The sequence below is a fragment of the Lemur catta genome, chromosome 3 (genome assembly GCF_020740605.2).
Source record: "Lemur catta isolate mLemCat1 chromosome 3, mLemCat1.pri, whole genome shotgun sequence".
NCBI lineage: Eukaryota > Metazoa > Chordata > Mammalia > Primates > Lemuridae > Lemur > Lemur catta.
In genome coordinates, this window is record NC_059130.1 from 58808904 (window position 1) to 58824003 (window position 15100).

Genomic DNA, 15100 nt, shown 5'->3' on the forward strand with positions numbered 1-15100 from the left:
CCTCCAAAAGACAGGATCTTATGAACAATAAGGAAAGATCTTTCAGTTAATCATGGGTACGAAATTCACATGTAAGAGAAAGTCAGAGTCACTGATAGAATATTGAAGCTTTCCTCTTTTTAAATTATATTAGGGCAATGACTGGCTTGTGAGACTTTGAAGTCAATTTATAACTTTTATATGCCCAAAGTGAGGCTCATTTGCTTATAGGTAATACACTTGGATTTTAAGGGGTTCTCATTTTATTGGGAAATAATAATCTTTGCCATGATATATATATAAATGTGAGGATTGAAAGGTAGGATGGAAGTAAGGCTTGGTGATGGCTAGTAAAATGCAGTAGTTATATGCATATAACTAGTGTTTTTCTGAGGTAGAAAGGAGTGCTGATACACCTGCTATCATTATTTCATGAAATATGTTGTGCAGTTTCCTGGATTAATGCACGTATAAATTCTTTTTTGTTTGTTCAACTTGTTTTCCCCCAAACACTAAGTTGTTGATTTTCTACAAGGAATAAGGAAGTCGCAAAATTTCTTTCTAAGGTATTAAGGGCTCCAGAATATTGTAGGGCAGTATTTGACTTGATGCAAATATTTAAATATGTATAATAATGAGCTGTGTTGATGTCTTAGTGTGTTAGTTCCTTTCCTCTTGGAAGATTTAGGTTGCAGGTGGTATTCAGGCTTTGGTTATTGGCTCAAATCCCACCTGTGATTTTCTAGGTTCCATCAACCTTGGTTGCTTATCCTCTCTCAGCTTCAGTTACCTCATCTGTAAAATGTGAAAATAATACTACTCACTTCATAGGGAGTTTTGAGAAAGGTGAAATGAGATAATCCACGTAATACAGTGTCAGACAAATAGCCAGCTGTTATATTAATAAATGTGAACCATCAATTATTTATTTGGTTTCAGAAAGAATCCTAACCTCTTTTGCTTTCCGTCATAACCCCTGTTAAAGGGCTGGATTGTAAAATGATGAAAAAGGTTTTGATCATATGAGAGTATTTTCCATCCAATGACTACACACACCATTATTTTTATGGCTTTTAGACTAGTCTTCATCCTAGACAGTAGTTAGAGTCTGATAACACTCTTGAGGTTGTTGTTTGCCCCCACAGAAACATGCAACTGCAGAGTGATCATTTCTAACAGTATTAGTCTTGATATACAATCATGAATCTGTTTGTTTAATGCTACTCAGTATACCTCTGACCACTCATATATCTCTTAGGGAACTGTACTGACAGCCTCAATCAAAGATCATCTAATAATATGGATAGGATCTCAATTATTTTATTTGTTATTAATATTAAATATACAGTTATTGCATCCTACACAGTGACATTTCATATGAGTGAAGAATAAACTAATCATTGTTTTCTGAGATTAAATGATGCCTGTGGTTCATGAAATTAGCAATCCAGAAAGGGAAACACTAAGTAAATGTTGAATAGTTTTTGTGTAGAGGGGAAGAAATGTTATTTGTAGAAAAAAGGAAAAGAATTTAGATTTTATCCATTAAGACAGATTATCATTTTAATTTTGAAGTTGTGTTTACTTAAAGAAGAGGGTATTAACTTCTGGAGACCTCTGTATATGTTATATGACCCATTAGTATTTTAAAATATTAAGACATATATATTCTTTTTGGTCTGTGTAAGTCTAATAAAGTGAAATAGTAGCATTATTTTAAACAAACTGAGCCATGAAGTGAATGTCTTTGACAGATTTCTTTTTTCTCTTGTATGATTTTTTAAAAACTTTTAAATTTGGCATATTGTTAACTAATAAAATAAGCCCTATGGAAGTCAGGAATCTTGATATATTATCAGTTAGTAGCTGTTACTGAAGTTTCTCTAGAGAGGGTTTAGTTGAAAGTATTTAGAAACTGAATTAGTTTCTGATAAATGAAGCATCCCTGGTTTACTATTGTTTGACAGGAGTTCAGAGCAGTGTTGAAATATTTGAGATGATTTTGTAGTCTTTCTGAGAATGTTTTTCCCCTTTTCAGAGTCTCTATTAATGGAAACTATGTACAGGTCTTTGAAAAACAAGCATTGTAGAAATGCATTCCAAATGAGTTTGATATACTATTACTACGATTTGTTTGGAAGGGGAAAGGGCAAGACTGGTTGTTAGGTAGAGTGTTCAGGTAAATTATGAGCTTTTTAAAAATCAAATTAACTAATTTGGTTCAATTTTTGGACGACTTAAGTCACTTATAGTTACTTCCTGCAATTAGGATCCACGCTAGGAGAACCTAGAAAAATAGCTCATATTAGCTTTGACCTAGAGACCCCTATTGCTTCATCTTTGAGTTCTCCCCCAAAGTGATAGGTGAATCAAGATGAGAACTTAATCATTTTCTAAGTGAGAAAACTAAGATAAGCCCAGAGAAGTTAAGATAATTGCTCAGAGTCACTTTGAGAGTTATGGCATGATCAAGAGATAAAACTGATAGGAATCCACTGTGCTAAATGCTATTCAGTATGTTCAGTACTCATTATGAGAGATGAGTAAGATACTTGGGTTTTGAGTACTATGAAGTAATTATATATTTTTATCTGTTAAACTATTTTATGAATTATTATAACTATTACTAATATTAAAAGTAGCTCTTTTATTATGTGCAATGTTCCAATCTCTCTGCTGAGCCCTGTTCCTTTTAATCTTAAAAACAACTTATTGAAGCCAGGAGCAGCATCCCTATGGTCCCAGCTACTCAGGAGGCTGAGGTAGAAGGATCGCTTGAGCACAGGAATTCGAGGCTATAGTATGCTATTGTTGCAACTGTGAATAGCCACTGCACTCTAGCCTGAATAACATAGCAAGACCCCATCTGTTAAAAACATAAACCAAAAAACAACCTATTGAGACAGATACCATATTCAGTATGTCATAAATAAGTTAGTTGAGGTGTACAGGGGTTAAATCATTCACCCAAGGCCATACAGCTATTAATTTGAAGATTTAGCACTCAAATCTGGGCCTTTTTAACACATATGACTGTGCTGTTAATAACTTTGGATAATGCTTCTCTATTAATTATTATTTAAGTCAATATTTGTTAGGTATTGGTATTTAAGTAATTCTGACTATCTCTAGCATATATGCAAGAGAAAGTACAATATTGATTTTCATGAAAGCCAAGGGGACAAATATGATTTTGGATGACAGAGAATATTGACTTCATTATTCTTTTTCTGTGGAAAGTATCTGGAAATATTATAATTCTTCTAATCTAAACCAAACTCAAGTAATTTTAAAGCTCAAATGGCTGTAAGAAAGTTGGAGGAACACACTAACAATTCACTAAAACTGTTGAGATAAACAGAAGATTAATGTAAAAAAAAGTTTTGAAAATTAGAAGTAACATTGAGACAGAAATAACAAAGCAAACAAAGATAGCAATAATATTTTCTTCAATCTTTAATAGATTTTTTTTGGTTTGCTTCTTTCTTTTTTTCCTTTTATCCCCTACTCCCATTTTTAAAAACCAGCATTAACATCTTTAACAAGCACTATTTGCTTCAACTTAGCCACCTTCATGTAAATCTTATTTTCCTAGAAATTGAAGTATAGTTTCACTTCTCACTAATGTGTAAATTTTTGCCAAAAAGCAAATAAGTTGGATCCAGAGTGCATGCTGGGTTGGATGGAAGACAGGAGTCATAATTCTGAGCTTGGACTCAAGATGGCTTTTTAAATTGTTTTCTATATAGCTGATCAGTTGCTATATTAAAATTGGAAGACTTCTACTTAAAATTTTAAGAACATTAGCAATGTATTCAACTGAAACAATTTTTCTAGGTTCAAAAGGCTAAGCTACATAGGAGTAGTTATGCACATCTTAGCATGAAGTTATAAACTTTAGAGCAATTGTGAAATGTAATATACACATTTAAAACATTTTTATGAATAATGTATGAAAATATTTTTCTGAGTATTAAAAAATACTAACATAGTAGTATAACTATAGTAAAACTATAGGTAAGTTTTAGTGACAATTATAAATCAGTGTGAATTCTTATATTTTGATAGAATCATTTTAATTCTTTAAAATCTCTCTATTACATAGGAGGTATATAGTAAATATCTGTACAAAGTTGGAAAGGAAAAAAGAACTGAAAGCATAAAGTGGAACACAATGTAATTTATCAGTCACTCAAAAAGTATACAGGTTTTCATAAACTGTTTAAAGCAAGGACAATCCTAAAGAGCTACAATACTGAATACCAATGAGAACAATAACAAAAAAAAATCAGAGTTGGCGGAAAATCAGTGCCTGAAGAGAGAACTATGGAGATTTTTACTGTTCCATAGCTGACTCTATAGATCATCTCTCACTGGCCCATTATTCCTGTAAAACTGCAGAGCTATGTTTTGAGTTGCTTCCCGATTCAAATGTAATGCTCAAAGTCTAATACAAATGCTGCTGCTTAGGGGCTGTGCTGTCACCACCGTTACGGTCTCCTCTGCAGTCTGCCATTCCCACTAATGGTAGGGGAAGCTGAGAACAAGCTGAACACAGTACTGAGCTCCCCAACAGCCAAGCCAGTGGTTGCCAAGTGGTGTAGCTTGTGGGACTTCTGTGTTCAAAGACATTTCCCACAATCTGGCTCATGAGATTGAAATTACAACATTAATGATAAATTCATTTGGCTACAAGTATTTCAGTTTCCAGACGTTTTTTATAAAAATTCTGTGTCATTGGAATAAGATGTCTTTTGTCATTTAGCATCATTTTGAGAATATTCTATCATATTTTCTATATAAGACCTAGTTGAGAGGGACTACAGCTAGGGTTGATGGGACTACAGTAAAGGCCGAGTACTACTTAAAAGAGGTTAGCCTGTCAATATTGCAAGGAGTTTGGGACAAAGGTTGTATATTGTACACATGAGGAGAGTGTGTTATTAAAGGGAAGGTAGGCAGAATAGAGATATTTGTGTTGTATTAATCCCATAGTCCAAGCTCTCCAGCTATCTGGGATTATTCTTCTATTTAATATTTTTAAAAAAATTAATTAAAATCCTTATTCTTAGAGCTTTAGGGAATTTATTGCCTTATCCCAAAAAGTGTTTACATTCTTGTAGTTGTTGATTTTCATCTCATTCTGAATTTTTGCTTAGGGATTCTGTGTTGATCAGCTATGACCATCCTATCTTATCACTCTTTCCCAGTTTTACCATAGCTTTCTCTGGTTATTTTGGTCAAAACATGGTTATAGGCCTTTGTTTTATAGGCCTTTGTTCCTCATGGCATTGCTGACATGAGTACCGTAGTATTTGACATACTTAGTAGATACTTATAATTACCTAATTTGTAAACTAAAGCTGTTGCATTGCAGAGAAAGAAAATGTAACATGGACTTTCAGACAGCAATGCAGTAACAGTGGCTAAACATATACACTGTAAGTTGCTTAAGTGCAAGCACTGTTTTTCTTTCACTGTGGTATCTCAGTTCAGTGTTTGGCACACAACAAGCCCATATTATTAGTGAATGAATGAGCACTGCTGCTCTTAAATTCAAGTGACTGTGTCTCTTCGTTTGGTTCTACTGCAGTTTTCCACCTTATGGTCTGCATCCCAAAGCAGTGTTCCTCTCTGCTGTCTTACTTTCCCTGAGTCCTCTGGCTCCCAACATCCATCATTCCATTTCTACTTAGCTAACCTGTTACTGATCACTCAGTGATTTTGCCTTTCACATTATTATCTACCATGGTTAGCTCACCTTTGCCTCAGTTTCTCGAGAGTAGATAGAGCAAATGATCCAGGGAAGTTGCCCCAAACAAAAGAGCAGTTTATTTCTGTAGATAAATTTTGTCACTAACTCTGGAATGCTGCAGTTGTTTTAATCACATATTTTCGTTCATTCAGAAAACCAATATTATGTAAAGAAGATAAAGTTTCTTCCTTCAAATACCTTACTGTCTTCAAAAGGAGACAGTTAAAGGTTAAGCATCCTAAATCCTGTATCTGAAATGCTCAAAAATCTGAAACTTTCTGAGTGCCAACATGCCACTGAAAGGAAATGTTACGGGGGCATTTCAGATTTTGGATTTTCAGATTTGGGATGCTCAGTTGGTATAATGCAAATACTTCAAAATCTGAAAAAAACTCTGAAATCTGAAACACTTCTGGTCCCAGGCATTTCAGATGAGGAATACTCAACCTGTACAAAAATAAATCACAAATGTATATTATGCTATGGAAAGTGTATGATGAAGATATGAAAAGGATATTATAGGACATATTTGAGGGTTACATAAACTTCCTGGGGGTGAAGGGTGGTGGGTGCAGGGAGCAGAGAAAGAAGTGACGTCTAACTTGAGTCTTGAGGATGAGCAGAATCATCCTGATGATATTGTACATAGTGGACAGGCATGCTATCTACACATAGATGATGCATAAACAAAGGCTTGGTGGTAAGAAGCAGTTCCTTGTTCCTGAATCTTGAAGTGTGAGGCAGGAGGCATCAAGCGATAAAGCTTGAGGGGTAGTTAAGGTCCAAATTATAAAGGGATTTACATACCATGTTAAAGCATTTATCGTGTAGTAGAGAGCTACTGCAAGGTTTTAAGAAGGAGAATGCCAAAGGCAAATCCTCTAGTCTCCACAATTTCTTTGGAATTTTTTTGAGTTCTAGAGAGGAATGCTTCTACCTTTTTGAAACCTAAAAGTTTATAAAAGGAGGCCCGTGATAGAAAAGCAGGGTGATTATACAGAAGCTGTCTTGTGCTATGGAGAACACTTTCTCAAATATAGAAAAAGTGTTTTAGTCTTTTTTTTCCAGGAACATAAGTGCTTCCCATTCAGTGGAGGGAAAGAACACTCTTAAAAGGAGCAAACCATTCATCTATAAAGTTGAAAACATGCATGTAATTTGTAAATTTTCCTATTGGTATTCCTTGAGGAATGTGTTTGCATAAGTTTTTTCCAGAATGTTCACCAGAGAAATATCATATGTTGTTAGTTACTAGACTTTTTTTGTCATTCTTCCTATATAAGTATAGAATATAATGATTCAAATAATATTTCAAAGAACAGTAATATAAACTAATTTTTAAAGATAATGTGCCAGGTCCCTAGGTTGGAGCTATGTCAAAGCTTGAAGGTAGGCAGGTTTCCAGATTATCCCCTTTGCTTTTTAAAACTGCACAGACTCGTGTTTAAGTAGAAGATAAATGAGGCATATAATCAGAAATTTAGGGAGTAAATGTCTTTATACAACAGTGCTGATAACTCTAGTATATTACCAATATACATTTCAAATAACAAAAAAGTAGTCTTTATTCTGTTTATTGCCTTTAATTTCAACCTTAAGGAAATTGAGATACCATATTAAATACTTTTAGAATCTGTTTTCTACACAAGTAATTTCCAAATGCATCCAAGTCTTTCCATCAATTCACACATTCATCCATGTCTCTCCATCAGTTAATTAATGAGCACCTGCTATGTACCACGCAGTGTTCTAGGCACTCGGGATACCAGACTGAATAAAATAGACAGGGAGCTTATATTAAGCTTAAGCTTTCAAGGAGTTTATTACACCATCTCTAACTCTACCACCATAGTGTAATTTGTAATTATCTTTCACCTAGACTGTCATAGTAGACTTCTGCTTAACCCACTCTCTTCCACTGTGCTCATCCCAGAGTCCCCATCTTTGTTTTAGATCATATGAGGAAATGCATGTGGGAGCGAGCCTGAATCTGAGTTTTCTCTGATATATATATCAATTTTCTTGAATTTTTCCTATGTCTCCAAGCCTGAATTGACTCATATATCTGCCTTTGTTTTTTCATTCATTGACAGCTAAATTTAAAGAAAACAAAGTAGTGACTTTCTTACAGATTCCAGTAATCACAGAATTCAAGCAATAAAAATAAATTAGCAATAACTTAGTTGAATGCCATCATTTTACAAATAGAGACATTGAGGCTCATAATATGGCTAGTTAGTGGCAAAACTAGATCTAGAATTCAATGTACTTGGTCTGTTCTTATTGTTAGCAGTAAAAACAAAAATAAAAACAGAAAAAAATATTGTTTTACTTAGGTTCTTTTGATTGTAAAGGATGGAGACTTAGGCTATCTCAAGGAAGAGAGTGAGTTATTTCAATCCTCTCTGTAGCAATTAAGGAAACAGGGATCCCAAGGAATATAAAGCTAGGTGTGATAATGTGATTTGGTCTTATAGAGAAAGACATGATTCAAATGAGCTCGTAGCATCTTTGAGTATCATAGCAGCATTAGTTTGTAGATCTTTTACTGTGTATTTTTGTTACTATTGCTCTCTCTGCATCTGCCTTTTTGCATTATCTTACTTCTCCTCTGACAACAACTTTCTTTCTCAACACAATATCTGCTTACTCTTAATTTTTAGTTGTACTTTGGCTTTCTTGTAGCAGCTCAATGCCCCCACTCTTCCTCTTACCCTTTCTTTGTAAATCTTTGCAGCTGCCCCTCCTACTCCAGTGCTAAGTACCTAAATTTTTCCATTGTTGTTTTAATAGTTAAAACCCTTTTTAAAAAAGAAAGAATTTGATTGGCACAGTTTTTCTTTATTTAAACAAAACTGTATTCCAAGTGACCTTGTAGGATACTGGCCAGACTTTTTATTGTCCTATCTTAGATCAGGTGCCAACTCTTACAGTTGAGGTGGGTAGGGGAGAGTCCATGAAGAACAGATCATGACTGCACGGTGCTGCCTCTTTGTTAGGGTTTCTGAATGAAGAAGAATCCCTTAAAAGGGAATTGTACGTGCAGAAGATACCAGGACTAACATGTATAGTTCACAATTATAAGGTGCTTTGGGGAAAGTAAGCTAAAGAAGAAGTTGTGCCACCATTGCATTCTGTATCTCTGTAGGCTAGGAAGGAAAGAAACTCTGATTAGAAAAACAAAAGGTGGCCAAAAAAATGAAGCATGTAGCTAAGTCTCAAGGGTTCACAGAAATAAAAATAACTAGTTAAATAAATACATGCTTTTTTAAAAAAAAAACAAAAAGGAAATAGGCCCATGGTAGTGAGTCTCTATAACCTATGTGCCTCCTACCCTGTCTCCTTGTTTCTCACATTCCTAGCAGTGTCCCAGGGAACTTCTAGCTCTCACCCTCCCAGAGCTGCTGCCTCATCCCAGGGGGCCATTGCCACTGTCTTAGTGCTGGGGATGTTTCTTACCTCCTCTTATAAAAAGTGAAAAAACTTAGGTTTGTGGATATTTTTATTTGTGGAATCTTATATAAACATAGGGACAACTGAGCACAATATATCTCATATTTTGTAATTAGGCTAATCTTCATCTATCTTAAAAATGTAAAATCTCAGAGTAAAATTGAGTTAAACACTGGATATAGTAGATGTTATTGGTAAACATGTAACTTTAATAGAACCACGAGTTTGAAGTATAATTCTTATTGTTGATTTGTCTTGGTGGCCTATAATTAATGAGTTTGTAGATTATATTTGAGTATGAGACAATGACAAGCATATAAAGTAAGCAGAAAGGCAGGTTATACAATTCTTGGTACGTAAAACCATCAAACCAACATGATTCTATATGACTGGGGTCAAGTGATTTAATTTCTCAGAGCTCAATTTCCTCATTTATAAAAATGGGGACAATACCTACTTTATGGGATTGCTATAAGAATTAACTGAGACGTTCAGAAGTATCTGGCACAATGCCTGGCACATAGTAACTCAGTGAAGTTCATTCATTCCCTCCTTCCCTTATTTCCCTTCTTTCTCATGGCTGCTTCCCTGATCTCTTTCTAATGGCCTAATTACAAAGGAACTGGACTCCCAAAATATAAGCTTTTGCCCCTTCCCTCTAGTTTTTTGTTTTATTATATCCTTGTTATTTATATGCTGTACAGATAGCACAAAAATTTTTGTCTCCAAACTTGCTTCTTTAATTTTTCCAGTCTTCTTTTTGGTTGCCAAGAGACCACTCTAGTTAAACCAATTTACTGTTGTTTTAAGTTTAACGTCTCAGAAGCTGCTTAAATCTTTCCCTTATTATTCTAGTAGGTATCTCTTCTCACTTCCCCGTTGTCTAGCAAAAGCATCGTTTCCTTTTCTAATCCATTAATCCCAACTCAATCTCATCTGATAAACCCTTAGTGATTAATCCTGAATGATTCTTTTACAACATTAGACTGAAACCCTAAAAACTTGTCTTCAGTTTATAGTATATTAATTGGAAGTCTTTCATATTTGTAAGCTATGGTTTATTACAGGATCTTAAGTTTTATTTTGTTTAAAATCCTATGAGGTTCTAAAGAAAGGGAACTTTTTCTTTTGTGTGTACCAAAATCTTCTAGTAAACAGTATTTCAAATCACTGTTAATTAGAACTATACAAATCAGGTCCATAATCTTCCTTTGTTTCTTCCTGTCCTTTCTTTTAGCTTCCTTCATTTTGCTCCTAGAAGATCTTTCTAGAGGAAGAAGTCTGTTTTATAACTTTAGTGTTAACGATAGAGATCAAGATTGTGTTTTGGTTCTATTATTTGGAAAATATTTTTTGTTCCTAATTCCCTAGACAACTTTATACTACCCCTTTTGATGAACCTGTGAGCAGCCTCTTTCATTCAAGTTAGCTCATTCATGGGGTGTTATGACAATGATTTGGATTAGAGAAACTGTCTGGATATGGTCCAGTTTTTCAATAATTATAAACAGATTATGTCTGAGGGCATTTTCTCGTAGTATTATTGAACTAAGACCAACTTTTAAAAAGCTTCAGCAAATTTAACAGATCCACTGGTAGACATGAGCCTTTTATAAAGATGTACTTTATTTTTTATTCACACTGTGTTGTCATTTTAGTTGATAATAAATCATTCAAATAACAATCAAAATTAATTAGCAGTTATTAATAAGAATTAATTTATTATTTTACAAAAATTGAATTTAAACTTCTAAATTTAATAAATTAGTAACAATTAAATTTGTATTGATGAGGGAATCAAAATTTGGGACAACTTAGAACCTACTTTACTTATTTGGTTTATATGAATTTACTTTTCATAGCATGTCTTCACTTTTTTGTTTGCAGGGTCTCAAAGGATATCTAGGGCTCCCAGGACTCCAAGGTGAACAAGTAAGTACTGCCTTCATAAGACATGTATCTTCTCCAGTACAAAAGGCACATATTAGGGAACTCCACTGAAATATTATTTTCCCTCACTTTTTCAATTTGTCTTCTCAGTGATTTTCACTCTAGGTAGTGCAGGAAAACCTTTGAATTAATTAGTTGCAGATCTTTTAATATAAAAACTATAACATTTCACTATTAGTCACTTTTACTATTTGCCTAACATGTTTCAGAACAGTGTTTCTTAAACCTCTGTGGTTTACAGGCCCCTTTGAGAATCTCATAAATGCTATGCTATGAACCCTTTCCCAGAAAATGTACATAATCCATGCATACCCATATACACATTTGGTTTTTTGTACAATTTCAGGGACTTACCTGTTCATTAAAGCCTAATCCATAGCTGTTAGTTCCCTGACCCTTGCATGAGTGAATACAAATAAATTTTAATAAAAATCCAAATTAGAATCGTGCATTTTTGTTATCTGTAATGCACATATACACTATTTAAAACTCAGAATAGTTTTGGAACTATTTAGATTTTGATCACGCTTTTGTTTCTCTCTCTCACCAGAAAATAGTATATATCTTTATGTCATCTAAGAAAAAATAAAGTCATATCTCTTGTTTTCAATATAGTGTGTACTAGGCCAGTATGAATAAAACAGTGAAAAAGAGAAGAGATTAGAAACCGACTAAGGTGATGGATACCATTATTAAAGAATCAGCAAAGAGTCTCAGGAAGCCCTAAAAGGAGATTCAGGAAGATACATGATAAATAAATGATACCTGAGGGAAAGACATAAATGAGGAAACAAAGCCAATTTTCTCTTTCATTCGTGTTAAGTGAGACAGTACCTTCGGGTCAGTCTCTGAAGCACAATTTTTTAAGGTTGTTAATTACTAGACATGGCCAGCAAAGCAATAGATGTATCTCCAACAGGTGCAATCTTAGTTTCCTGAAGATCAAACAAGTGCTGAAAAGCATTTGAGCATTTAGAGGGAAAAAAATAAGAAGGGTAATAGGGATTAGTCCCTGGAGAGGAAAAAAAATCCCCAGAATACTGCTTTGGCAGAGATGTGTGGATTCCAATGAAGGTAATTTGATACTTTGCAAGTAAATGAAAAATTGGCCATGTGTCAGTACTGACCAGTTCTCTCACAACTGCTCCATAACCTAGTTCTGGTGTTATACATGTTATTATTCTGAGGGCAGTATACTTTTTAGAAGAGTCTAAAATTAGTTTTAAAGGCTGGAAAATGTATTTGGGAATCAGTTTTTGCTTTCTATTTTATTTATTTCCAGAAAAAAAAGAGACAAAATTTGTGTTAACTTTGAGGAACAACTAAAATAATTTTACATTTTAACTGTGAAAATTCTGTGGACATTAAGAGGAGCATGACTGATTTGCTAGAAGACATTCACTTCTTGAAAATTTGTAAATTATCTAGAAATCGGTCAGCAAACACTTGGAAAGGTAATTACATCATCTGTGTGAGCTCTCATAATAAGAGCTGTCATTTACTGAGCCCTTATTATTTGTCAAACTGTACTCCTGATACCAACTTCTAGTAACATATTATTTATTCAATATTTTATATATGTTAACTAATTTAATGCCCAGAAACACTAAGTTATTGTACTTACCTCCACTTTTAAATATATTCCTACACATTCTATTTTCTCCACACAATAATCCTGTGACCTGGGTGTTATTATTCTATTTTACTAATAAAAAAACTGAGATATGAATAGGACTCATAGTAGCAGTGCTGGGATTCTGAAAGAAGTCACACTGACTCAGAACACGTATTTTAATGCTCAGAGTGAGAACTGAGATTGGGGCAGGCTTCCTAATTTCCTGCTCCTAATTTCTCAAGGTGCTGGTGATATAACTGTATCTCTATTCCTCCATCCAATCTACAGATTCAAGTGAGCCAACTTTTCTTTAAATCTATCTTTAAGTGCAGAATGATTTGAGTTATGGTGTTTGTTTTGAGTTTCTATGGTTGTTGCAGTGATTTTAGCATGTAGTTGGCTCATAATATGTTTATGCCTTATAAAACCATGCTACAGTCTTGTTTACTTTGTTGACTGCTATTCTAGTGTAGCAAAACTTAGACATTGAATGGAATTCTTTTGTGTCTTTCTCTGTGCAGCTGGGTTGTATTAGTTAGATCTCTGTATGTTACCTTAACACTTTCTATGAAAATCCATTCAAAATCAGATTTGACTTATATTCTATAACAGATTGGCTTTTTATGGAAATCAGTTAACCTACTTTGACTAGGAAAGGAGTGGGAAAGGGATGATGTTTGGCATTAGCCTACAGAATAAAAACAGCCTTTTAAATTTGTTTCACTCCTTTCTGTTGGCATACCCAAATATAAGGTTTTGTGAATGTCTGGATATAGGCCAGTGTATTTTCTAATTGGATGGAGTATAAAGGAAGGCAGTTGTAAATATACTGGAGCAAATCTCATAATCAGAGGGTTTTCCCTGGAGTGCTATTGGACGTTATTTGCACTTCAAACCCACACCAGGGAAGGAGCCTTGAATGGTGGTCTCTGGAATTAGATTTGCTGACTTTAATCCTGGCATCCTATTCACTTGCTGAGTGACCTTGAACTGACAACTTAAGTACTTTATGTCTCATTTTTTCTCATCTGTAATCTAGGGATATTTACCTTATAGGGTTTTTGAGCATATAATACATATAAAATACTTGAAATAGTGCCTGGTACATGATAAGTGTTCAGTAAATGTTATAGGAATAAAATATTATAGGTAGTATATAATATTAATAAGGTAATATATAGTACATAAATATGTTTCTGAAATTCATAGGATATAATCTCTCTACATGTAAACCAGAATTTCTTTATTATATAATCATCAGAAGGCTGTTTATTCACATTCTGTTAAATTGTCCATTGTCATAACTCCTCTGTATCTTAGTTTCTTCAAATGTAGAATGGAGAAAATAGTATCTGTCTCATAGATACAAAGCAGATACAAAGTGCTTGGCACATAAAAAAGTGCTCAGGAAATGCTAATTGTTGGATCAAGGCAAGGGAAAGGGAGATAAGGGAGAGAAATGAGAGAGAATAAAATTGAGAGATGGATTCTGAGAAAAGTGAGAGAAGAAACTTTCAACTATGATCCTCCATTTGCCTTTTCCTTGATCTGCTCTTTCTATAGATTTTTCCAAATTTTTAGGAGATTTAGTGTTTCTATAATTAAATGAGAAGTAACAATCTTCTATCTACTTTGGAGCAGAGGGACAAAGTGCTATTTTATTATCTCTGTTACAAAAACAACAAGCAGGAAATGAATTTTACGTGATAAATGAGGAATCTCGAAAACTTACCATTGTTGTCACCATTTTAAGTTAAGTAAAGGCAGTTCAATACACATTCTTCTGGCATTTCCTTTGTTCAAGAATTATTTAATAGACCAGGTACAGTGGCTATAATCCCAACACTTTGGGAGGCTTAGATGGGAGGAACACGTGAGCCCAGGAGTTCAAGACAGCCTGAGCAACATAGAGAGACCCTGTCTCTACTAAAATTTAAAGAAAAATTAATGGATGTGGTAGCCCATGCCTGTAGCCCCAGCTACTTGGGAGACTGAGGTGGGAGGATCCCTTGAGCCCAGGAGTTCAAGGCTGCAGTGAGCTATGATCAGGCCACTGTACTCCAGCCTGGGCAACAGAGTGAGACCCTGTCTCAGGAAAAAGAAAAAAGGAATTATTTAATAGACCTAAATTCTGAATAAACTGATGAATGCATGAATAATGTATCAATGAAATAAAGCAAAAAAAAAAAAAAGGAGCTATTTTGTTTCACTTTACCATCCAGTTCTACAGCAGTTTTCTTATTCTTTTGGGTCTCCATCTGACAGACTTCCTTGAGCAAACCTTGTTTTAAATCAAGAATACAAAGCTGTCAGTTCCAATTGTGTTTATCATCTGTCTAAGTCAGTTT

General features: G+C 34.3%; 1 protein-coding gene across 1 annotated transcript in view; it reads left to right on the top strand.

The window, feature by feature from the left end:
* The window catches only part of COL24A1 (collagen type XXIV alpha 1 chain), a 330570-nt gene that overhangs the window by 49914 nt on the left and 265556 nt on the right, over positions 1-15100 (top strand). Inside the window, exon 8 of the mRNA XM_045547618.1 lies at positions 11075-11119. Coding sequence (XP_045403574.1) covers positions 11075-11119 — 45 coding nt within the window. The remainder of the gene's footprint in view (positions 1-11074; positions 11120-15100) is intronic.